The sequence below is a fragment of the Pochonia chlamydosporia genome, chromosome 1 (genome assembly GCF_001653235.2).
Source record: "Pochonia chlamydosporia 170 chromosome 1, whole genome shotgun sequence".
Lineage (NCBI taxonomy): Eukaryota > Fungi > Ascomycota > Sordariomycetes > Hypocreales > Clavicipitaceae > Pochonia > Pochonia chlamydosporia.
In genome coordinates this window covers 6,674,123-6,698,440 of record NC_035790.1, presented here as the reverse complement: position 1 = coordinate 6,698,440, position 24,318 = coordinate 6,674,123, and the positions used below count along the sequence as shown (strand labels likewise).

At 50.5% G+C, this 24,318-nt stretch overlaps 11 protein-coding genes across 11 annotated transcripts; 7 read left to right on the top strand and 4 right to left on the bottom strand.

Moving 5' to 3' along the window:
- Positions 1–123: 123 nt before the first annotated feature.
- Positions 124–672, top strand: VFPPC_01764 (nucleoside 2-deoxyribosyltransferase domain-containing protein; the record flags this gene model as incomplete). The annotated part of the gene is made up of 1 exon (XM_018281535.1): positions 124–672. The coding sequence occupies one exon, from the start codon at positions 124–126 to the stop codon at positions 670–672; it is 549 nt and encodes a 182-aa protein (XP_018150297.1).
- Positions 673–1,416: 744 nt separating this feature from the next.
- VFPPC_13152 (hypothetical protein) lies at positions 1,417–2,020 on the top strand (the record flags this gene model as incomplete). Its single annotated transcript, XM_018290929.1, has 3 exons — positions 1,417–1,584; positions 1,638–1,772; positions 1,838–2,020. The coding sequence occupies 3 exons, from the start codon at positions 1,417–1,419 to the stop codon at positions 2,018–2,020; spliced, it is 486 nt and encodes a 161-aa protein (XP_018150296.1).
- Positions 2,021–3,053: 1,033 nt separating this feature from the next.
- On the top strand, positions 3,054–4,322 carry VFPPC_13151 (hypothetical protein; the record flags this gene model as incomplete). The annotated part of the gene is made up of 1 exon (XM_018290928.1): positions 3,054–4,322. The coding sequence occupies one exon, from the start codon at positions 3,054–3,056 to the stop codon at positions 4,320–4,322; it is 1,269 nt and encodes a 422-aa protein (XP_018150295.1).
- Positions 4,323–4,814: 492 nt separating this feature from the next.
- VFPPC_13150 (LUC7 protein) lies at positions 4,815–5,692 on the bottom strand (the record flags this gene model as incomplete). The annotated part of the gene is made up of 2 exons (XM_018290927.1): positions 4,815–5,267; positions 5,336–5,692. 2 exons carry the CDS (start codon positions 5,690–5,692, stop codon positions 4,815–4,817), a joined length of 810 nt encoding a protein of 269 aa, XP_018150294.1.
- Positions 5,693–6,296: 604 nt separating this feature from the next.
- VFPPC_13149 (GPI transamidase component Gpi16) lies at positions 6,297–8,094 on the top strand (the record flags this gene model as incomplete). The annotated part of the gene is made up of 2 exons (XM_018290926.1): positions 6,297–7,047; positions 7,103–8,094. The coding sequence occupies 2 exons, from the start codon at positions 6,297–6,299 to the stop codon at positions 8,092–8,094; spliced, it is 1,743 nt and encodes a 580-aa protein (XP_018150293.1).
- Positions 8,095–8,622: 528 nt separating this feature from the next.
- Positions 8,623–10,548, bottom strand: VFPPC_01763 (extracellular elastinolytic metalloproteinase precursor; the record flags this gene model as incomplete). The annotated part of the gene is made up of 1 exon (XM_018281534.1): positions 8,623–10,548. One exon carries the CDS (start codon positions 10,546–10,548, stop codon positions 8,623–8,625), a length of 1,926 nt encoding a protein of 641 aa, XP_018150292.1.
- A 592-nt stretch (positions 10,549–11,140) lies between these two features.
- On the bottom strand, positions 11,141–11,500 carry VFPPC_15429 (hypothetical protein; the record flags this gene model as incomplete). The annotated part of the gene is made up of 1 exon (XM_018293182.2): positions 11,141–11,500. The coding sequence occupies one exon, from the start codon at positions 11,498–11,500 to the stop codon at positions 11,141–11,143; it is 360 nt and encodes a 119-aa protein (XP_018150291.2).
- Positions 11,501–14,567: 3,067 nt separating this feature from the next.
- Positions 14,568–16,903, top strand: VFPPC_01761 (Zn2/Cys6 DNA-binding protein; the record flags this gene model as incomplete). The annotated part of the gene is made up of 4 exons (XM_018281533.1): positions 14,568–14,675; positions 14,739–14,786; positions 14,849–15,723; positions 15,802–16,903. The coding sequence occupies 4 exons, from the start codon at positions 14,568–14,570 to the stop codon at positions 16,901–16,903; spliced, it is 2,133 nt and encodes a 710-aa protein (XP_018150290.1).
- Positions 16,904–17,529: 626 nt separating this feature from the next.
- On the top strand, positions 17,530–18,462 carry VFPPC_01760 (NAD-dependent 15-hydroxyprostaglandin dehydrogenase; the record flags this gene model as incomplete). Its single annotated transcript, XM_018281532.1, has 2 exons — positions 17,530–17,823; positions 17,884–18,462. The coding sequence occupies 2 exons, from the start codon at positions 17,530–17,532 to the stop codon at positions 18,460–18,462; spliced, it is 873 nt and encodes a 290-aa protein (XP_018150289.1).
- A 337-nt stretch (positions 18,463–18,799) lies between these two features.
- On the bottom strand, positions 18,800–20,191 carry VFPPC_01759 (succinate-semialdehyde dehydrogenase (NADP+); the record flags this gene model as incomplete). Its single annotated transcript, XM_018281531.1, has 1 exon — positions 18,800–20,191. One exon carries the CDS (start codon positions 20,189–20,191, stop codon positions 18,800–18,802), a length of 1,392 nt encoding a protein of 463 aa, XP_018150288.1.
- An 807-nt stretch (positions 20,192–20,998) lies between these two features.
- VFPPC_01758 (glutathione s-transferase) lies at positions 20,999–22,465 on the top strand (the record flags this gene model as incomplete). Its single annotated transcript, XM_018281530.1, has 1 exon — positions 20,999–22,465. The coding sequence occupies one exon, from the start codon at positions 20,999–21,001 to the stop codon at positions 22,463–22,465; it is 1,467 nt and encodes a 488-aa protein (XP_018150287.1).
- Between the last annotated feature and the right edge of the window lie 1,853 nt (positions 22,466–24,318).

The window sequence follows — 24,318 nt, the reverse complement described above, 5'->3', positions numbered from 1 at the left end:
TGTTTATGCATCAAGCAAGTCCACGATATAAAATCCTACCACAACCAACAAGCTGTAATTTATGATGTATCACCAACACAATTCTCGCCAACAAGAACAAGTACCATAAAAAGAGCATACAAGATGGAAGGTAACGTCATCCACGCACCAGATACACCTAAAAACTTCCCCCGACCATCCATATTCCTCGCCGGAACCACAACACCACTTCCCAATGGCGACAACTGGCGCAAAAACCTCGTCAACCGCCTAGCCAACTCCAAAATCACATTCCTCGACCCTACCCGCAAGGACTGGGATGAGACTTGGAAAGAGGACGCCTCCGACCAGCGCTGGGCGGACCAAGTCGACTGGGAAATGAAAATGCGGGAAACGGCAGACATAGTTGTAGTCTTTTTCCATGGCAGTACACTCGCGCCGATCAGTCTGCTGGAATTGGGGCTAAGCGCCAAGTCAAGAAACGTCATTGTCTGTGCAATGCCAGGTTATCAGAAACGGGGATATGTGGAGGCTGTCTGCAAGTTGCATAAATGTACATTGGTTACGAGTGAGGAGGAGTTGGTGTCGGCCGTGAAGGAGAAGTTTGGGCTTCACTATGAGCTCTGGATGCGAAAAGGGGATGACAAAGTGAAGATGAGCGACTTGGTCGATTTTGTCCCTGAGTATCCTTGAGGCGAGGAGCCTTTGTACCTATTAACATATTAACAGTAGATCATAGTATATAATTGCCATTCATAGCGAGCTTACTCGTGCCCATTCTATATGTTTTTCTGTTTAAGCTGGAAAATACTGTATACTTGGCTTGGGATAAGCTCCATAGCCTGACCGTTCTATAAAACAGTACGGCTCATCGGCATCTCCTCAATGGCGGAGCTTCAAATGGCATGTAAGACAGTCAGCCAACAGCATTTAACCCACACATCTACGACTTTAATCTTCTCTTGCCATGTTTCCTCTGTTGGAGGCACTGGTTTCTGAAACCCGCCGATCTTCCATCTGCATTCATTTATTGATCTTCCAAGACATCACATTTGTGATTGGCGGGTGTAGGAATCAGTCTCCCTTGTACTGCAACGTCCACCCGCCAAAGGTCTTGGGAATAGCCATCAATTACGACAGCATGAAATCACGGCTATTCTTTTCCGTGTAGCTATGGACTGACCCAATTTCACGTAAGGTTGACTTTCACGATGCCGCTTCTCTGCCATCGGGAGGAATGAACGCACGAAGCGTACGAATCATGATATTCTGTAACTCCGAATGCAAGTCGCAAAGGAAGAGCATGCCGCATCATTAGAAGTATAAAAGGAGTCCTGTTCGCTGGTACCTCCGTCTCTCAGAACCCAAGTCACTCGCACTTACAATAATCACTACTCCAAGTTTGCAAAACAAAAGTTCGTTCACAACATAACCACCATGAAGTTCACAATCGCCGTCATCACTGCCTTCCTCGGAATGGCCCTCGCTACTCCAATGGACCAGCACCATGGGGGCAACAAGAAACATAGTGCCTCTGCTTCTGCTACTGGATGTTCTGATGCAACGCCTGCCATGCCCAGCGGTGCTCTCCCGTCTCTGCCGGTCGTAAGCATAATCATGAATCTTCTACACCTACACCATTCTGACGCTTTCTGTAGGACGACCTGCTTTCCATGGGCAAGATGGAGGCTCGTATGCCACCTCCCATGGGTTCTCCTACACCCTCTGAGGACGTCGATGGACATAAAGGCAAGGGCCATAAGAAGGGTGGGAAGAAAGGAAGCGCAGACGCTGTAAGTGATTCTAGAACGGAGTCAACAATTTTGAGGTTGAGTCTATGTGCTGACCTTGCTGGTAGACTGCTGAGGCTACGCCTATGAATAAGATGCAGGTTGGCGAACAGCCTACTACTGCTACTGGTACTCCTTCGGCATCAGAGGCACCAAAGGGCCACAAGGGTAAGGGTCACAAGAAGGGAGGTAAGAAAGGAGGCAAGAAGGGTATGGAAGATGCCGATGATGCCCAGCCTGCTGCTATGTAAGAGATGTGGCAAGATTGTCGTAGCTGTCAGGGTTGTATGAAGTGGAGGTTTGTTCTGATCTGAGTCTGTGCTGATCAACTGCCTTTGCGGCCACACAGTTGAACTCGCTTGCACAATAGCAATAAGTATTTGAAATAAATTCACCTTGATTTCACCAAGTGTATCCAATAGAAGTACTGTAGGTGGCGTCGTGACTGTGATGCTGTTCGGGTTGAGATCAAATTAGTTGGTCCATGGGAAATGCGGCCACGGGGCTCAGGAGACGAGGATATTGAACTATGTCGGCTGCACAATCGGCAATCAGATGTCGTATTTCCACGGGCAAATGTTGTTCAGTCTGGGATACAGCATCCTGGGCCCGCTAATACGTCCTATGGGTACGTCAATCTTTATTGCGCATATCAACGCCTGGCAGTTTGCAAACCACCAGATGGTTGTTACACAGGACACTTGGCAAGGAAGGGGCTGGTGAGCAAACTCGGATGACGGTGATGGACTCTCAGGAGGTGAGCATCTCGTTCAAAAGTCTGGCAGGCATGAACTTATCAACCAGCCCGAATCATCGTAGGTCCACGGTCGGTTCACGGCAGATGTGTCATGCCCAAGGCAACTCATGAACAATCAATGTGATTACTTTGTTCATCCAGAGTCCCGACCAAGACAAGAACAGACAAGAACAGACAAGAACAGACAGGACAGGATTGACCCCACATCTCCCAGTCCGTCCAGTGCCACTTTCTGCCGCCTTCTCCCACTTGCACTACGACGTATTAGGTGACTCGAGTTCGCGACCTGACATGGACCCGACTTGATGTGACATGGAACTTTGAACTCCAAACGTCCATGTCGCATTGAAGAACGAGGCTTGACATTGCTCGTCCTCCCAGCCTTTCACCTTCTTTCATCCTCAAGCTCGTACCACCAACATCAGCGTGTACGTGACTTCGCTTTACTCTTGGATCTCTCTCATTGCTCTCGTCTTTGCCCACGTCAACGACTTTTCAAGCTGACATCTATTCTGTAGCTTACCAAAATGGAGGACCAATTTGGCGGCCGAACCGACGATGACCTCTTCTACGATGACTTCGAGCCCGTCGAAAGCGAGCCTATCGTTGTGCAAGAAGAAGCGCAGCCTGCACCAGACCCAGTACCCGCGCCTGTAGCTCCAGAGCCTACACAGCCCAGACAAACCAGACCCAAGAAGTCATCGCCGCCCGTCCAGACTTCTAACAACCATGCGCCGTCACCATCGCGGGCGCAATCGCAGCCTTCGCCGCAACCTCAGACCCAGACCAAAGGCGGTAACCTATCCTCCTCGCGCTTTGCTCGCAAGGGCAACTTCAACATGAAGCAACAGTCTACACCTCCACCACCGACCAGCAAGTCGCCCGCGCCACCGAGAGAGACGGAGAAGGAAAAACAGGTTGCGGTCACGGACAACAAGCCCAAGGGCGAATCACCACCACCCAATACACCTACCGCGCCCGCCAAGGATAAGAGATCCCACTCGACGTCACAGAATACAGCTCTGAACGCCGAGGCAAGACTTCAATCCGGCGCCAACCCGCGCCAGAAACTCACCGATGATGAACTCGCTGCCAAAATGGAGCAGATGAAGCTGTTGGCAGCCGAAAAGACGCGTCAGTTTGAGAGGGCTGAAATGGACGAAAAGCAGCACGCCCAGGCTTATGCCAAGGGCATGGAGGACGCTCGTAAACGTAGAGCAGAGGAAGCTGAGCGCAAGCGACGGGGAGAGGAGGATAAGCGCAAGCTTGATGACGAACGAGCCAAGAATCGCGAGCGCAAGCTCAAGGCAATGGGCATGAAAGAAGGTGGCTGGGATGAAGGCAAGGAAGCCATCCTGGAGGAAGAGGCTAGACGGGGATTCAGGGGAGCCAACGGCGGAATAAGAGGTACGAAGCGAGGAGGTCTAGGAGGGAGCAGATATGCTCGAGAGGGAGACGATCAGCCCGATGTGGACCGCTTCTTAGATGACCGAAATCGTGGCCGAGGAAGAGGACGCGGTGGACGCGGCGGCGGCCGTGGGCGAGGAGGGTTTGGCGGCTCATCACCGAAGCCAGTTGACAGGAACGCGCCTGCTCCTTCACTCACGGTCGACGAATTCCCGGCACTGCCGTCAGATGGGACCAAAAAGCGTACGGAGCCAGCTGCACCAGCCGCTTATCCACCGAAATCTGCAGCCGCTCCTATTCCTAAATTGCCATCACCACCTCCGCCGGGCAGCAAATGGGACGATGAGATGGAGGCTCTGGATGAGCTCAAGCAGCAAGGAAAGTCATAAGACTGTATAGGAAGAGGTCACTGGCATGATAGAATGAATTAGGCACCACTGGGTAATGGACAAGGACTACTTGGAACATGTATTATTGGGTACCTTTTTGGATAATGGAGAAAAGACAAAACGACGTAACGAATTGGCAGCGGTTGGATATAAGTCAGCAGAAATGGAGATAATTTCTACACTTTGAGAATACCCATGGTGAAAAACCCCTTGTGAATGGCCTTCTTGAACTCCTCACGCTATATGTTGGTTTATAAATATGCTCTCCAAGGCAGCCCAGTGAAATAAACATCTCTAATTGAAGGGTATTTTCCCACTGAAAAAGTACTATTCTGCCAACGCCTGAATCGATATGCGACCACCCGTACAACCCGCCTACCAAAGTATGTACACAATATGAAACAAGAGCCGCCTCTTAACGCCATATATCCCATCTGACAGAACCCTTCATGGGCCATGAAGCCAGTACACACATCACAAATGTACCAATCTCTACCACCTTCTCCCTCCCCTGCCACTCCTGTATCCTCCACCCCTCGGTCCTCTCGGTCCACCCATCCCACCCCCAGGACCATCATCTGCATCCATCATCCCTTGTCTCTGCCTGCTCTTCAACTCCCTCGGGAACGCATCATATGTCTTGCGCATCGACGCATAACCCAAATGCATCTTGCCGTAAAAGTGGTCCGCCAACCGACGATCATTATCCAACCTACTCAGATATGCGCCACAGACATCGCAGACTTGGAGTTTCTGATGGCCAGATGGGCCAGACGTGTCCGACAGGGCTTTGAGTTCCTTTTCCTTGTCCGACTTCAACTGCATGGTTTGTTTTATGCGAAAGTTCTCGTCCATAGCGCGGGATACTTCGTTCATGGACGCGAGGACTTCGACTTCGAGTTGGCCATTTGCGATGGAGGCGCCGAGTTCCGATATCGATTTCAACTATGTAACATGTCAGCGCCGTCATACACTTCGAAACGTAAAATGGGGATTAGTGAGGTAAAACATACCAAGACATTAGTTTGTCGGATCTCATCAGGAGTCTTCTCGAGTCTCTTTTGTGCCGCATCAATTCGCCGATTACAGTCATCAATGTACTTTTGCAGGTCGCGCATGTAGTCGTAGTCGAATCCGTATCTTTGCTTCTCCCGGTCTGACAAGGCTTCGTATTCGGTCTTTAGAGGCTCGGAATGGACCTTTGGACATTGTCCCAGATCTTGCTTTGTGTTGGTGAAGAGGTCGTGCGGACATGTGCCGACGAGATAGGATCGGCAAACCTTGGGGTCTGTGAGGGAGAGCTGGGCGGCGCGGGAGGTGGATTGGTTGCCCATGAGCTGCTCGAGCAGCTTTCTTTGCTCGGCGGCCATGATTGCTGGAGTCGCACGTGGGCGTGTAGCTATTTATTTAAGGGTGTGATGCGTGAACTGGCGGCCGAGAGTCGAAGTGGTGGTAGAGAGATGGAATTGAACTTTTAGTTTGAGCTCGGCGGCTTGCAGTGACTGCATTCCATTTTCGCTGCAGCTGTAGCTGGCTCAAGGAGGCATCAAGATTCTGCCACGTTTCACCGACCACCAGGGATCCACGTTCCTGTTTGAGTGCACATGTGTCTGGTGCTTCAAAGTTGGCCTTGGTTGAATGAATGCTCCGTGTGGTTCCGCATCAAGCCACTCAAATCCAGGGTCAGCAGCCATTATCCATCATCGTGTCCGCCCTGTGGTTTAACCAGACGCCAATTGCTCCACGTCGCTTGTTGGCCTCTCCAGCTTTCGTGATACATTCCTGGACAGGGAGCTTGAACCTCATGAACTCATCGCGACACACGTGAGATGCGCACCCTACTGCAACCGCGCAGGTAACTTCATTCTTTGACCTTCTTTTTTCCTTTTAATTGTATTTGGTCTCTATTTCTTCTTTGTATCGTGTGGAAACAACTTGCATTGAGCGCTGCATAGACCATAACACATTCACGAGATGCGTCCCTGGCTGGGGGCGTTGCTGGCAACTTTTGTCCCAGGACTCGCCACGGCTGCCGACTACCACGAGCAACTTAATCTGCGACCGCTACCGCTCTCCCAGCTTCTCGCAAGCTTCAATTTCAAATCAAATACGTCCATCGCCGACTTTGAGGCGCACAATTTCAGATTATTCCCCCGCTCACTTGGCCAGATACTGGAGTATGCAGGCACACGGGAGCTGCATCTACGGTTTACATTAGGTCGCTGGGATGCAGAGACATGGGGAGCCCGACCGTGGGATGGTACAAAGGAAGGGGGCACAGGTGTAGAGTTGTGGGCGTGGATGGATGCCGAAACCGAGCGACAAGCAGACGAGAACTGGCTGACCCTGACGAATGCCTTGTCTGGCCTGTTCTGCGCGAGTCTAAACTTTATCGACGGAACAAGGACGGTACGGCCGGCTCTGTCATTTCAACCAGAGGGCCACCATTCGAGCGAGACGCTGGCAAAGACGAGATTATTACATGGTGTTTTGCCGCATGAGGTTGTGTGCACTGAGAATTTGACGCCCTTCTTGAAGCTGCTGCCGTGCCACGGGAAAGCAGGCATTGCGAGTCTGTTAGACGGTCATAAGTTATTTGATTCATCCTTTCAGAGCATGGCGATTGATGTGAAGCCAATCTGCGACAACAACGGCAATTGCGTGTTGCAGATGGAACAGACGATTGACATGGTTATGGATGTTGATCGATCCAAGAGGCCTAGAGGTACACTCGCCAAAGGCAAAACAAATTCGCGTCCAAAAACTAACCACATCTTCAGATAATCCTATCCCGCGGCCGCCTCCCAATCACGAACTAGTCTGCGACACGACCAAGCCCTACCACGATGACGAGCACTGCTTCCCAGCCGACCATCTCAATGGCCAGGACTGGACGCTTTCTCAAATATTTGGCCGCCCGATGAAAGGCACATGCCCCCTCGCCGACCCTAAACTGCCACCCGTGTGCCTTCAAGTCCCCAATTCGCGCGTCGTCTATGCGTCTGAAGGGTCGACCGAAATCAAGGACAAAAACGGCATGTCCAGATGCTACACATTCCCGCCCGAAAACGAATTCGCCCTCGTGCTCCCCAAATCCGAGCCCAAAACCCCAGACGAAGCAGCAAAGGAACTCGTCGAGCCCATACAGCCGCTCCTCTACGCAGAGCGCAGTTTCACCGGCCACGGTCAAGAGCACGGCGGTGTCCAAGCCATTCTCACCAACCCCAACGCCGTGGAAGTCGAATTCGTCTACCTCGAATCCCTCCCCTGGTTCATGCGCATATACCTCCACACCCTATCCACACGCATTTCAACCTCGGCCGCCCCAAACACCAATTCATCCGAACTCATCAAGCAAATCCACTACCGCCCTGCTCTCGACCGCTCCCGCGGCACCCAGCTGGAGCTTCTGATGCGAATTCCCCCCAAATGCACCGTCTTCCTCACATATGACTTTGAAAAAGCCATCTTGCGATACACAGAATACCCACCTGATGCGAATCGCGGCTTCGATGTCGCAGCAGCCGTGATTCGCACCCTCGAACCGCAAGTCATGAACCTCCGTACCACTAGTTTGCTGCTGTATCTGCCCACGCCGGACTTTAGTATGCCGTACAATGTGATTATTTTTACGTCGACGGCTATTGCGCTTGCGTTTGGTGGACTGTATAATATCCTGGTGAGGAGGTTAGTTGGCGCGGATGAGGTTGCTGGGTCCAAGTTTTTGAGGAATCTATTGAGCAAGTTTCAGAAAAAGGCGGCTGTGCAATAATGTCCAAGGCGTGGCGATAATTTGGTATTTTATTTGTTTTGTAAGCATAAAGGGAGTGATGAATATAGCATGATTTTGTATGCCACTACTGAGAGGCCTTGGTCTAAGAGTCTGTTTGTTTACGAGCGATAAAAAGACGGCGCGTCATTAAGAATTGCTCTCACATCCTCCTAGCCGCTGGATGAGTATTCCTGACGAAAGTTTTCAAGACAGTTCACCTTCGAAGCAGCACATGGCATATAGGATGGATTTCATTTACAGATGAGAGCTTTTATATACTTGGTAAGGGTGAAAAATATGCGAAAACAAAATGTTAAGACGCACATCGTCTTCTGTCCGCAAGATAGTCACGGGCTCGCCCAACTCCGTCCTTACACAAACCCAACACCTCACCGCAGCGGCTTCGGCCACCCTCAAATGCTTTGCAACTAAATCGCTTACATCCAAATACACGATGCTGCTTGCCTATCAACGGCATTCCACTCCACGGCCCGCGCGGACAGTCTTTAAGAAATATAGATAAATAATTTAGCAGCCGGCGGGGACGGTGAAATCCTCAACACGGTTGCGGCCACCGTTGTAGTTGGCCTTGGTGCCCAAACCACGCTTGGCAAAGGCCTTCCAGATCTCGCACTTGTTGGAAGCGCCAGTGAGTTGCTTATCGGCGTCGAGGATGGCGTCACGGGCAGAGACCATGTTGGGGTTGCAGGGTTGAAGAGCCATGCCACCCATGACCAGCTTCATGGTGAGGTAACGGCCATCCTTGGGTACGCCCTTGCTGTCAAGAGTAGGGTACTTATCGGCGGTAATGCCGTGCTTGTCGACAAGGTTCCAGAACACCTCGTAGAGAGTGTTGGCCCAGATCTCGCCCATAGCATGGACCTCGTTCTTCTGGTTGGCAGTGGCGTAAGTGTATGGGTTGGTCTTGGTGTTGGTGGAGTAGGGGTAGGATCGGATACCCTTGGGGTTATTGTAGACCCAAGCGCCAACGGGGAAATCCTTGGCGCGGGTATCAGTAGACTTAGCCAGAATAGCAATGGCCATGAAGTCGGACCAGCCCTCGCCCATGCCTCCAGACTCAAGGCCGTTGAGGCAGCCAGAGTTGGCAGGACCACCAGTCAGACGGGTGGAGAGACCGTGAGTGTACTCGTGGATGATGACATCAGAGTCAAAAGAGCAGTCGCGGTTAGGGTTCGTCTGAGTCCACATGTACATTCTCATGCGAGCTCGGGAACCATCGGGAGGAGTAGCGAAGTTGGCATTGTTGGTGCCACTGCCGTCCTGGGCATTGAGGACAACAAAGTCATTGCCTTTGCCACCCTTGCCGTTGTTGTTGGTCTGGAAGTTACCAGCAGCCTCGTTGAAGCCCAACGTATAGAGGAGATCATGGTAGGTGTTGGAGCTGTAGAATAACTGAGTAATAGAGGCATCTTGGTAGTCCTTCTTGTTGGACATGCTAGGGGAGTAATTGTACTCAAACTTGCGAGCAGCGGACGTTGGGCGATAGCTGTTGGCGTAGTCGTTGATGTTGTTGTGTCCGTCATAGTTGGTCTGGGCAACAGCATTGTTACCCCAGAGCGTGGTGTAGTTCTTGGAACCATCACCAAACCAGGTAAATGGAGAAGCATTGATGTTCCAGGGGTCAGTCTGAATGGAGCGGCTGCCCTCAGTAGGGTCGTTGACGGTCCAGGGATAAACCTGCATGGTAGCAAAGTCGGAGACGTAGTCAACAACGCCGTGGACGTCTTTGCTGTTATCAGCATCAATGTAGGTAAGCAGCCAGTTGTCCATAACATCGGTCTCAACTCTCCAAGTCAAGGCGAGCGTGCCATCCTTCTTCGTGAGATAGACGAGCTTGGCTTCAGGATCGCTGACAGCACCCTTTGTGCCTTTGAAGGTGTAAGTCTCTGATCCTTTCTTGGCCTCGGCCTTGGCGCCGGTGGCCTTGACGGAAAGTCCAAGGATATCGACAACTCCCTTCAAAGCATTAAGGGGGTCAGTAAATGCTCGCTTGGTCAGCGGGCTCTCGGCAGGAGCCTTGCCCTTGTAGAAGCTGTTGCCATAGGAGAAGATTGTGCCATCGGGGCTAACGTTGACATTGAAATCAGCATTGTCGATATCAATGCCGTGGACTGTCTGCTTGAAGTTGACATGGGCGAGGCCGTCAGTTCCAACGTAGTGATCATCAACAACACGGAACTCAGCCCCGGGGTGAACAGTCTTTACGAGCTGTCTGGCGGCGCCGACATAGTCACCGCGCTTGTTGATAGAGCTAACAGCCGGGTTTGACTTGGCCTTGGAAGAAACGGTGTACTCTGACAGCTCAGGCATGCGGAACTTGCTCAGGTCAACACCACGCTTGTCCAGAGAGGCATCGTTGGCATGTCGTCTCTCAGGGTGGGCCAGGACATTGGCAGCCAGGCCAGTAAGGCCAAGAATGGCAGCAGACTTCATGTCGAATCAGCAAATCGGGTGTTAGAAAAGATAAAGCGGTGACTTAATGGCCTAGGCTTAGGTGTTTTGCCTGAGCCTGCTTAGTTCTGCCTAGGAAGCATCTCGAATTCCATCGCCGGATCATGCTGACTTTATATTCAAGCCAATGTCAACAATCGAGACAAGCCTTCGAGTTGATTCGATTGTAATCATGTTGCCCAACATTACTCTCAAGTTGAGCTTCCCTTTTGGTCTGCCCGTCGTCGAGTGTGACCATGCAAGCTTGGTTCTGATCCGCCAAACAATCCGTACTACCAGAGTTGCAACGCTACGGTTGACCAGCCCACATCCTCAACTACCTATCTCGGGTTGGATAACAAAGTGAGTGAAGCCAATAGAGATAGGAAGGTCGCTTAAGTGGCCCGGCAGTTACGGGTTTACTTTTCTCTAAGACCGATTGCCCGGGCTGGCGATTCGGGCGACTCAAACTTGCGGTGATGGTGTCATGCGGAACAAGTGGAGGGCATCACACTTGACTGTGGGGAATTTTGAGATTTCGAGATGCAGCCTTTTGCAGGATCGCATTGCAGCTGCTTTGCGATGCCTTGTATTACTAAAAAGGTGATGTTTTCTTAGTTGTGACCAGCACAGACGGAGGATTCGAGGTCACTCGGAAGCTCCATGCCGGATCGCTTCTCTCAGGATTCTCCAAAATGCAACTCATTGCCCGTGTTGGTGATGATCTGTTGAGCCTGAAGATATGCTTAATCCAACTGTGCTGCCGCCGATCTCCTTTGTCCCGGCCCTGTTCACATGAGGTGGTGGGTAGACAGCCACGGCGCCAGCCGCGCAACTGTGTGCAATCCTTGATAATGAAATTGCACAGGAAGCTCCCTCCTTCAGCCTCCGATTGGGCAGAGCATATGTATCGACTAAGATTGAGGAACTTCTTTGTTGGGAATGGTTTGACCATCTCATGCCTCGCACCAACCACTTGTGATACACCCTGTGATGGGGCAGCATGACTCCTTAATCCAGGTACTGGGGAACAACGCCCTCCACGCCCACATCAGATTGGAGAGGAGTGGACACACAGTAATAACATCAAGTGTCAATGCCATGGCGAGATCTGGGGCGGATCAAGGGACCTGCCGAATTGGGGGGGTCAGCCGTGAAGAAAGAGGGGCCGGACCAGAGGGCAGTTGCGCCCATCCTTCTCGGCATCTCTTGGTGAAGCCTTGAACAATATACTTGTTCAACTAGCTTAGTGAAAAGCATACTTGCCTATTTTGCGGGCCCAGGGGCTCTATTCCCGGTTTTCAGCCTCGATTTCGAATATGAAAATGTTGGTGGGTTTCATGTAAAAAGCTTCAACGGGTAGCCTAATTGGATCGTGTGGACAGCATGGGAGCACAGCAGATGTCAGGTCAAAGCAGCCTTAAAGATATCGCCAAGAATCGAGTCGGGTTACACTTCGGCTCCTTGCGAACTTTGCCCGACTCTTGGTGGTGCCAAGCGGTGACAAACATTCGGGAGGATGGCTGCCATAATGGCTCCAATTGATGCCCGGCCGATAGAAAATTCCGACAACAATTCTTCGTTGAAGATTATTGTGCTTGGCTGAGGTCACGTTGGCGCCAAGACTCACGATGCAACTCTGGGCAGCCCGAATGTCGTATCTCCGCATGTAGCGGCTCCAACTCCAAAGATGGAGAACACCGTAGGGTTGCATGTGGTACGACGTGTGCTGAGATAACGTCTGAACGTCCTAGTCAAGAGATAGTCACCAGCTTGTTTGAGAAGGTAGTCTGCAATTTCCTCTTTGTTGGGCTCCAAGTAGGTATTGATTGAGCCTGGTTCTCGGTGCTTGGTCGGTTTCTCCCAGGGGACCGTGGTTCTCCAAGTTACCCCAAATCGCTCCTCCAATTTATCCCTGACTAACGACCAACAAAGGGAGGTGCTCCGGAGAGGCAGAGAGAAATATCATGCTCGAACCCTCGACAACGTTGGAATATTGGTTGAGGCCTGTGCAATTCCAGCTCCTTCCCAATGCGTGTGTAGTAGGATTCCGGTGTTTCTCTAGAATTGTGCTAGATATCGGCATCTCTCCCCGCCGTTCATGACGACAATCTGAATCGAGTTTGACATTGGCAGGTACCACGGCTAATGAGGCGCTCAGGAGTCTGGACAACACCAGGCATGAGGGCGCAAGAAATCTCCTATTCGTTCTGCTCAACTTTAGCCGTGGCCGGAATCCGTGGATCTTTTGTTTTCAGCCCAACCCTCTCGTTCGATGACAACTGCCCACAACGGATTAGCAACATCTTATGGTTGTCAAGCTATAGAACTCCGCACCTTAAACATAATACTATGACGAGATCTCGAACCGGAATCTGATTTTCCGCACGCTACTTTGTGTTGGCAGGATATCTAGCATTGATGATGATTTAGGTTCATGGCTGATGCCTAGCAGACGGTACCCATAATCACACCGCCCGAGTTGCAGGTTATTGGTGTTGCTGACTGCAGAAATGCACAGATGCTAGTTCAAGCATGAAGGAGATGGTGAAGCCATGTAGTCCAGAAAGAGACCGGTTGGCAGGAACAGGAACTGGATTAATCAGCTTGACAGCTTGAGGCAGGTGCTCTCCGCGGAGGGGTGTTTTGGGACTTCCATCCACACGATCGAAGCTTGACGCGATTTGGAACTTCTCCCGAACACCTTAGTTGTGCGACTTCCAGTTTTGTGGATAGACCTTGAATTTTTGTGAGGTGGCAGATGACGGCAACTCTCAGGTAACTTAAGGGATTCTGGTGTCCTACGTAACCTGCAAAGCCGATGCTGATAAAAGACCTAGGGACAAAGATCCTGCCCTACAGCCGAAGCCGCTTGCGGATCGAATGAAGAAGGGGACAGTTTACGACGGCAGGCCCATGATACAAGGCTTTCTGTTGACGTTCTCAACCATTGAGTGCTGGAAAAGATTGGAATTCTATATCAGGGCGTGGACGAAGCGTTTTGCTTCTATATGCAACCATAGAATTCAGGACTGGCAATGAAAGTTACATCTTCGTCGATGTCACATACCTGGCCATGTTCAGCATTCACTGGAAGTGCAACAACGAAGCCTTGGTGCAGCAAATGAGAAGTGTCTGAAATTACAACCAGAAAACTGAGTTGACGAGTGGTTTGCCATGCTTCTGTTGCCAAACTTTTGACTGGCGTGAGCAGACCCCAAACAATGGCTGTGGAGGGTTTGAAGATAACGCCGGCCGAAGCAGTCGGAGTAGTTAAGCACTTACTTCTTGGCAGCCTTCCGCCCTTTCGGGGTGATTGGATACTCAGGTATGTAAAATTTACAATCTATGATCAAACATCTGTCCAAGTTATTGGACTTCCTGGCGATGTGTGATATCAAACATGAGGACTGGGGATATCCCTACCCTGCACTACCACGATGCCTTGCTGGGCCGTGCGAAGCTGCAAACTTAGATCGGGGTGAAAGCAACCAGCCGTGGTATCAACCACATCGATGAGTATTGAGAATACATGATGCATTGTTTGTCTTGAGGCCAGCGATTGACTTCACTACTGTCTGCAAGCAATTCTTCAGTATTAAGGATGAATTTCAACCTGTCGCTGGTATGAGGGATGAAATTACAGTGTCTCGCACCGTTCTCCGTTGCGCCGCCAGCAGCTGACAGTCACGAAGGTCAGTGCACCCACTTCCTTCCTTATCATGCCGAGCGGCTGCCGGCATCAAATCAGATCGCCCTGTCAGATCTCAAATAATTTCTGTCCCGCCCCACGAACGTTGAACTTTACTCCACTCTTCCTCCGCATCCCATCTTTCTTGCATGACACAACACAACACAACACAACACAACACAACTGACCTCAACCTGGTGCTTCATTCTGCTCTCCTTATGCGCTCGACCAGACATTTTATGTACATGCGATCCATGTCTAATATAGCACGCACGCACCCGTGTTTCACTCTCGTCGTATAGTCGGTGCGGCATCGGCCACAGTATTTATTATGCCTACCACCAGGAAGACGGCGCCGGCTTCGGGCAATCAACGTGTTGTCCGGAGGAGGATGAGAGCTGTCACATCTTGCACAGATTGTCATCGCCGGAAGCAAAAGGTATGCTCTGATTCGCTCAAGTGTCGTAGCTGCATAGTGTCATAGTATTAATCCAAGCATCAGTGCGATCGCGAGACACCTTGCTCAAACTGCACCGTGCGCGGCAACCAAGTCAGTTCCTCCGCTCTCATTGTGACCAGGGTTTATGCTCATTGCTCACTCATCGCGGGCAGGCAAAGTGCCATTACGAATTCTTCCCCCCGGAGAAATATCCAGGCATTCATAACCGCGAGCAAATCATCAAGCTCAACGCGACCTCTTTTCCAAGTCCTGATGGAGCTACAAATAGTGAGTCGCATGGCTCTAGCAAAGATTCTGCTCTGAAAGTACAGGCGCTTGGATTCTCGGATGGAAACCCTACCACTTCAATTGGCTTGTACAATAAGGCACTGGAGGTTGATGGGTCTTTTCCTGCTGAATCTAACACTACTCCTGCTTCACCGCCGCATACGCCGTCACCATGGGGAAGTACTGCGTGGTACAGGGCGAGCCTTCGCACTCTGCCTCCGTCGGCTATCATCGACAATCTCGCCGCCAATTTCTTTAACAATGTGAATTGGCAATATAACCCGTTGGATATGGTGACATTCATGGAAGACAAGGCTCGCTGGGACAGGCTGACATACGCTGATGTGTCAAATAACCTCCTGGCCTTGCCACCGGACACTCGCTTCTTCCCAGCACTACTTTTCCAAGTGCTGGCCTTGTCTCTATTATACTGGGACGTGAGTGACAGCCGATGTGACAGCTTGAAGTACAAATCGGACATGACTCTGGAGGATGTCGCTAGAGAGTACAGTGAAGCCGGTTTGGAGATGGCCTCAATTCTCTCCAGGGATGAGCTTCCGCGAGCAGGAATTCAAGTCAATTTCCTTCGAACTATATTTCTCAAAACGCTGGGGAAAGTTCAAGAGAGTTGGGACTCTCTTGGTGAAACAATTAATGGCGCGAGACGTCTTCAGTGGCATCTAGATGTGCTTGTCGATGACTCTCCGCAGCCTGTGCCATCTATGCAATATTTATGGGATTGCGAAACGAGAAGGAAAACGTAAGTGCCAGATTCTATTTTGTGTTCCTCTATTCTTCTGTTTGGCGCCCAGGTTCAAGAGAGCTAATTTTGTTTTAGATGGTTGAATCTCTGCTGCTGGGATGCTCACATGTCCATCATGTTGGGGCGGCCGTTGAGAGTTACACTACGGGACATGGAGACCACGCCTCCAATCGATGCTCCGGTGACCCAGGATCGCACAAGAGTCGCGCCGTACCCAAGGCAAGAATTCGATTTGCCGACCTTATTGACGGTTCAAATCGTCTACCACAGCGTCGCACGGTTCCTCATCAGAGTGTCTTTAATTCAGTCCAAGCCAGGCATGAATGACGAAATTCAGAGCCTTCACGAGGAAATCATGGACTTCAGTGAGCATCTACCGCCTTATTTATGGCTTGAAAACCCGGACAGGAGGTTTGATGCTCATCCGGACTGCTTCTGGCTTCCCGATGCACGAGAGGCAGTTGAAGCAACGATCTGGTTCACCATCCTCGCACTACACAGGCCACACATTTTCAGAAATTCCAAGAATCGATCCCATGCCCTCAGAGCCGGCCTTTGTACCCTCCGGGCAGAAAGAAAGAATTTCAATGACCGGCCGCTGAGAAAGTACAGAAGTTTCGCGTACTTGTTCGCCACCTTCGACGCTGCTGTAACTGTGGCAAGCATTTACACGCTGTATCCCAAAGACAATCCCAGAAGCCGCGAGGAGGCCATTCAGGGAGTTGACACCGTCATAGATCATTTTGAGAGGGTAAAGTCACTCAATCCATTGGCCGAAACCGCAGCAAATGTCTTGAAAGCACTACAAGTCCGAATAAGAAGAGCTGCTCGGGGCTACCCCATGTCCACTCCTGCAAGCAGTACACCATCCAACGCTGAAAGTTCATCCAATGCTTGGACACCACCTGTGTACAATGTGAGCGGTAGCCAAGCCTACCAAGAGACAGATACTTGCATGGACGAAAGTCTCGCTGATTTACCCCCTCCATTGCCATTACATGATCTATTGTACAACAGTCTTTCTGGCGCCAGCTTCGACAAGGATCTATTCCCAGAAGTCTCTGATAGAGAACGGCAAGACTCGATCCTAGACTGGCAGTTTCAGGGACAATTCGACAATGATGCCTTTTGGGCCTTTATGAATCAGATGGAGCCATGGGGAGCCCCGATGAGCTGATTGCCAGCAGATGCGGTCGCTGTTTACCCAGGTTGCCACAATGGAAACAATACGATGTGCCAATATGTAATGACATTTATGAAGAAGACATGTCATTTGACAGCTACGAAAATCGAAGTGCTTTCTTCAAACCCCTGCACCCAGCACAGGACAGTTTCTTTAGCCACCATCATTGAACAGACCTGAGCCCAAGCCCGAAACTTGGTCCAATCTCGATCTGCACAAGGGTGTTCTCAGCTGCATACTTGCTAGCCGAAAACGCAGTTATCACCGAATTCAACGGTTTGCCGTAGTTGAAATTATCGCCGAACCCTGGCTACCCCGCAGATCACCCCCGCAAACGAATGTGTTTTGGAGGGGGTGTCCAGCTGTCTGTCCCACAGTTGCCCGACATCATGTGTCGTTTCTTTTGGTTCACTCACAGTTTGACGTCGTGGCCGAGCTTTGAAGCGACAGACCCAAGGTGAAGCTTCGTCAAGTGCATATATCAGGACCGCCTCTCATTGCCACCAACATCTTTTGGACTCGTTTGTAGCAGGTGTGACGACAAGGCCGAATTTGATAACTTGCACATCTAATCTGCAACTATTTTACAGTGTTACAACTGGCCCTTCACCAATACCGTCATGGCGCTCGAAATTCGCGGTAAGACAGCTTTGATCACCGGAGGAGCATCAGGAATTGGGCTCGAGCTGTCTCGGAGACTTCTACAGGAAGGATGCAGCGTGGTGATTGCCGACCTCAAACTTGGGTCGGAAGCTGAGCAGCTCGTCAAGACGAGCAACGATGGAGCAAGCGCTTCGTTTATCGAAACGGACGTAACCAATTGGACGCAGCTTCAAAACTCTTTTGACCACGCAGTCAAGAAGTTTGGCCACCTAGACATGGTCTTTCCAGCTGCAGGAATATTTGAGCCACCCGTTAGTTCACCCCGGTGCGGCATGATGAATGTATCCTAAGCTCCTAACCAACAATGTCAGGGATACTCCAACTTTTGGGACCTCAACCAAGGAGCCGACACAGTGAATGCATCGTCTTTTAAGATTTTTGACATCAATATCACCCACCCAGTTCGTGCAACACAGCTAGCCATCGACTACTTCACGCGCCAAAAGCTTAATCACGGCGTGGTTGTGCTGTTTTCATCTATCGCAGCTCAGTTGCCCCTGCTCCCAACGCCACTATACTCGGCTAGTAAGCACGCTATATCTGGGTTCATCCGATGTCTTGGACATCTTGAACCCACGATTAATGTTCGGGTTAATGGTGTTGCGCCTGGGCTGGTCAAGACGCCAATCTGGACAGACGATAAGTTGAAGTGGGTGGACGAAAATGTGGACGAGTGGGTTACCACGAAACAGGTGGTGGAAACAATCATAGATTTAATCACGAACAAGGACCATGTTGGTGGTACCATTCTTGAGGTTGGTGCTGATCGAGTTCGACCGGTAACTGAGTTGAATGATCCTGGTCCAGATGGGAAGGGACATACAGTTCAGGGCCTTGGGACCGCGTTTGCTAGTGTGTATGATCAGATTGGAAAGAACTTTGGTAAATAATGTGCTTGTATTTGCATGTCGATAGTTCTAGGAATCAGTCAGATAATTCGTAGCAAATTCATATTCGATCCTGCCTGGTTTTCCACTTTACTGCCATCAAACGTGTCAAATAAAGACCGCTGTTGGTATTGATCAGAGGTGTACCACGTTCGAGGTCCTGTCCTCATTCAGCTTGATACTGTGAAACACCAAATCTGGTCATGCAATCAAGTGTCAAGTGTCAAACGGGAACAGCAAGGGATAAAGTCAACAAAAGGGCATTCAAAAGCCATTCTAATGCCCGGCAAATTGCTACATTTCAGCAAAATAATCTCAGATACAAATCAGAAAGCTACAACTACGGCGTCCTAACCAACTTCTTGTTGATAAATTCCGCAATTCCCAGCTCACCACCAAGCTCTCTCCCAAATCCTGAATTCTTCACACCACCCCACGGCATTTCAGGACTCGTCCAAGCCGGCGCATTAATGAAAACCATGCCACAGTCAAGCAATTTGGAGACACGAAGCGCCCTCTCCTCGTCGGCACTATACACGGAGGCTCCGAGGCCAAATTTCGTAGCATTAGCAAGGGTAATAGCCTCAGCTTCACTTGCAACAGTATACACGGAAAACACGGGGCCAAATGTCTCCTGCTGGAATAATGGATTCTCAGGCGTGATGTTGGTGATGATGGTGGGCTCGACATAGAATCCAGGCCGCGCAATTCGTTTCCCTCCGGCGACTACCTTTGCGCCGTGCTCGACAGCTTTAGAGATTTGATCTAGCAGGAGATCCAATCCGCGCTGCGAGGCCAAGGGTCCGATTGTAGTTGAGCTCTCAGTCGGTTCACCTGGTTGAAGACCAGCAAGACCTGCAGTTAAGCCTTTTACGAAGGCGTCACCACGCTCTTGACCAACGATGATGAAACGCTTAGATGCAGCGCAAGACTGACCCATCCCCAGTAGACGACCCATGATACAAGGACTCAGAGAGCCTTCCAGGTCGGCATCTTCCAAAACTAGCACCGGGTCACTTCCACCAAGTTCGAGAACAACTTTCTTCAAGTTGCGTCCTGCTCGCTCGGCAACAGAAGCACCGGCCCGCTCACTGCCTGTCAAGCAGACGCCACGAACGCGAAAGTCATCAATCAAGGTATTAACTTGAGCAATAGTAGAGAAGATATTGGTGTAAGCGCCCTTTGGCGCACCAGCATCCTCAAAAGCCTTTGCAAAGGCGAGCGCACACTGCGGCGTACTAGGTGCTGGCTTCAGGAGAAGTACATTCCCGGCCATGAGTTGCGGACCAGCCACTCGAGCGAGTTGATAATAAGGGTAGTTCCATGGCTCAATGGCAAGAATGACACCGACGGGCTCAGAGTAGACAGTGGCCTTCTCTTTGGGTATAGTGTACGGCTTTAGGAAGGACTCTGCGTTTTCAGCGTAGTATTGCAGGATGTCACTGGAAACTGACACCTCCCAGCGAGCTTGGTCAATGTGTTTTCCCATTTCAAGAGTGATGAACTGTGCGTGCATCTCCAGGTTTTCCTTGAGGAGAGCCGCGGCACGGGAGACAACCTTGGCGCGGTCCGCGATGCTGGACTGGCGCCAGGTGTTGTCGTAGCATTTTTGGGCAGTTTCAATGGCATTTGAGACTTCTGAGTCGGATGTGTAGGGGAAGGACTTTTGAATCTCTGCCGTGGTTGGGTTGACTGTCTGGTAGACGTCTTCTTGCTGTGCTGGGGGACTCATTTTGCGGTATAATGTGTGAGGGTTTCAAGTTGGAAAGTGTGACAGAGGTATTTGGTGTAATCTAAGTGATAGTGGTGTATTAACGAGCTTTTCGTTTTATTTAACGTGTATTTACTTTTACTTCGAGACCTGTTGATACAGATGTCACCTGGCACACTGTTTCGGCGTTAAGACTTTATCCTTATTTGGAATATAAATCAATGCGGGGAACTGGTTGTATAGTCTCATAACCATGCTAGATTCAAACTCATTGCTTTCCAGGACCAAAATACTGTAAGTAGCTGTTGATGGACAGATAGCATACCCCCTTGCAACCATTTTGATTCCTTTCATGCGGGATGGTGGGTCGATCAACGGCAAGGTTCGGTGATAATTTCACTTCCAGCTTAGATTTTCAAACATCGGTGATAGTAGCTATTTAGGCTAGCTTGCCCCAGGTGCCGTTACGTATTTTACCAGGATGAAGGTCTTTGGCCGTTTTATAAAGAGGGGTTCGAGCAAAGCTAGGTGAGGGGGAGCTTTGCCTCGGATGACAATGTCGTCAGTTTCTCAAGAAGTTTATGCACACACAAGCTAATCCTTCTTCAAAACTGGAGACCCATTAACGAGAGACGTGTCACTTGCCAGACGACTTGGCTAGTCTTGAGCATTTGGCACAATTGGTCGGTCCTAGCAGAAACCAAGAGTCACGAAAACATAAATACTACACAAGACTGACCAAACCGCTGTACCTTTCCGTCGTTCCGCCCAGTTTACCTCAATCAACATCCTCACAAACACATACCTGAGCCTTTCCAATTCTTAACCATGGTTCTCCAACTCTATATTGACCCGGCCTCGGTCAACTGCCACAAGGTCGTTGCCGCCCTGGATTACATGGGCACGCCGTACGAGATCAAGCACACAGACTACATGAAGGGAGAGCACAAGACGGCAGAATACGCAAAGATCAACCCCAATGCCACGCTGCCATCAGCAACAGACGATGGAGTCGCCATCACCCAGTCCAACGCCATCATGCAGTACGCGGCAGATAAGAATGGTGGCAGCAGCGCCTATCCCACGGATCCCAAGCAGCGCGCCCTCGTCAACTGCTGGCTACACTGGGAAGCATCCGGCTGGTTCAGGAGCAACTACGTCTACCTGGTAGAGAACATCCTCAAGGGCATCTCTTCCATGGCGCCAGACCAGGAGACGCTCGCGGCAGAAGAGCCCAACTGGCTTAAACTAGCCAACGTGCTAAACGACCAGCTCGGCAAGACAAAGTACGTCGTTGGCGACGACATCACCATTGCTGACTTTGCCATCATGGCGCCAATGCATCTATACCAAATCCAAAAACTGCCGCTGGACAAAGTGCCCAACATCCAGCGATGGATCGGCGACATTGAAAAGATTCCTGCCTGGCAGTCTAGTCAAGCCTACGTAAACAAGGTCTTTGGACTAGACAGCGACAGGTACGTTCGCGCCACTCTCAATTACACCAAGTACAGCGACGACAGATCAACTGAAGTGTACTTCTATGAAGATGAGCGAGCGGCAGACGCCCACCACCCAGGGGACGACGCCCAAGAGGTGTCCATACACGATGGGTGGGACAGGAAGGGGGAGTATTCAGAGGACAAGCACGGGTTTTCATTACACGAGTTCAAGAGCACGTACCCAAGGGACAAGTGGCAGGACGAGACGCTCGTCAAGGAGAAGTTCTACCCAGAGGTCGCCGAGTTTGTTAAAAATACAGTTGGCGCCGCGCGCGTCCTTGTCTTCGACCACACGATCCGCACAAAAGTGAACGAGGCGAAGAAACTGACCGACGAGTCTCAGACGTCGCAGCGTGCACCTGTAAGATTAGTCCACTGCGACTACACGAGTGAATCCGGGCCCCTTCGCGTGCGTCAACTGCTGGGCGATGAGGCGGACGACCTTCTCTCCCGACGAGTGGCGTTTCTGAATGTCTGGAAGCCGCTCGCCAAGGTGGAGGAGATGCCGTTGGCAATGTGTGACATTACGTCTTCGCCCAAGGAGGACTTTTTCAAGTTGTTTTTGCGCTATCGTGATCGCACGGGGGAGAATTATGTGATGCGCTACTCGCCCGAGCATCGGTGGGTGTATTTCCCGGATATGGATGAGAATCACTGCATTATACTCAAGACGTATGAGTCGGATGAGAGTCGGGCGAGGTTTGTGGGACATTCTGCGTTTGAGGATCCGACGTCGAAGCCGGATGCGCCGTATCGGGAGAGCGTGGAGATTCGTACGATAGCGTTTTTCTAGGGTGCTGGGTTTTGTTAGGCTTTGTGTTGGTTATATGTGAAAGGGGATTTGTATGGACAGATTGGTTAGTGGTATTATGGAAAATGATGTAATGTTCAATACTATCTTCTGTAATCGTATGCCTGGTGTTACGGAAGTCGATATCTGGTGGGAGGTGTGTTGAAGCTAACAACAATGTTTGAATATTTCATATCTCTTTGAGTGAAATTCGAGTTCAGGTAAAACTAAGCGCACAATCTCTCAAAACTTATCACACCAGCAATGCTAGTGATGTATTTGGGAACCGTGATGTAGTCCAAGTCCAGCATTATTCTCACGGCTACCCTATAGCATTCGCCATGTAAAATGACATTATGTCTTCCGACACGCTAGTTGCCAAGTGCTCTCGTCAACATGATGTTACTTCGCGTAATGGAATGCAGATCTGTCACCAGGTCCTCAATACTATGACGCCATTATTTAAGAACTCACCATGCGATAACCGTCGCTAGCAGGTGGATTCTATTGCGTGCAATGCAAGTTTGGCAAGCTACCCACCTTACAACGTCCTTGACCATCGTCGTATCGTGATCTAGCTGAGGATAATCTAGCTGAGGAGCATTAGGTTGCAGTAGTGATATGCACGGATAGACGGCAGGCAAGCTCATTGACATCCCTAGCCTTGTGTCATAACACTATCATTGATAGCCGCTCGTATTTTTATCCCGACGCCAGATCATTCTTTGACAGTGTGTCAGTCTGAACTGGTGCAGCTACATATATGCACCGTGGCCTGAGCAGTCTCCCAATGCACGAACATTGAAGCCAACCAGACAGCAAACTACCGACATCTCCTCCTACATGTACTGCGCACTGATTCGTCAGGCAAAAATCGGGCAATTGCCAGAGCCGAATAGTGCATTGTCCATTCAACTACAAATAAAGCCTGGCCACGGGTCGGTAAACATCACCACCAACCAGGCCTTGTGATCGACATGTGTTCAGTCTCCGTCGAATCTGACTGTCGCAAGGTGAGCACGGATCACAGCAAAACAAATCCACGTTGGGCATCGATGTGCAGCTCGTTCAAACCAAGCCCCGGAGCATAATTTACGAGCGGCCGCTTCGAGTTTACGCACGATGATCAGTTCTCTCCAACGTCCGGGGCAGACTGTTCATCTCTATCCAGGTCAAGGATGCATTTAGCCATCATGCGGTTGAATCTCCTACCCGTCCGGAGAAGCATGGATTTCGTTGTTCATGGAAATTGGCAAGGGAAAATCTGCGGGCCGATTCTGTGCTTCCATCCAGATGCCAGCCTGCCAGCCTGCGTCCAAGGTGTTTGGGTTGCTGCAAGGGGCAGATGAGCTTGTGCAACCTCAAACCTCGGGTGAGCATGGGGAAGACGAATGGTTGGGATGTTGATTGGTGGTAAGACTTTGGTATATTGGGATGTGACGCTTAATCAAGAAATACCATCCGTCCATGGATTGAATGAGTGCGACTGAACTATTGACGACTGCAGTGCATAAAGGGCGCCAAACGTTGGAAAGTGTGCAGGGACACACCAGGCATGTTGAAATGGTCATGAAAACAAGGAATAGATTATTGTACCTGTGTCAAGGACTGACTGAGTGCAATCATGATTTCACACGTTGACGACTTGGCTCGATGAGAGGGACGTGGAGCTGGCCAGGTTCAATGTTGGCCATCGGGCGATCACAACTCCAAAGGTTGGCACTGGCTCCAGGTAATGGCCCCCGGACATTTGCAGTCTTGTTGCAGTCATGTTGCAGTCTTGTGGTCTGGTGTCAAAGTGTGTGCACTGTAGAGAGGGCCAATTACTCAAAAGGCCGGCGAATATCCCTCACCAT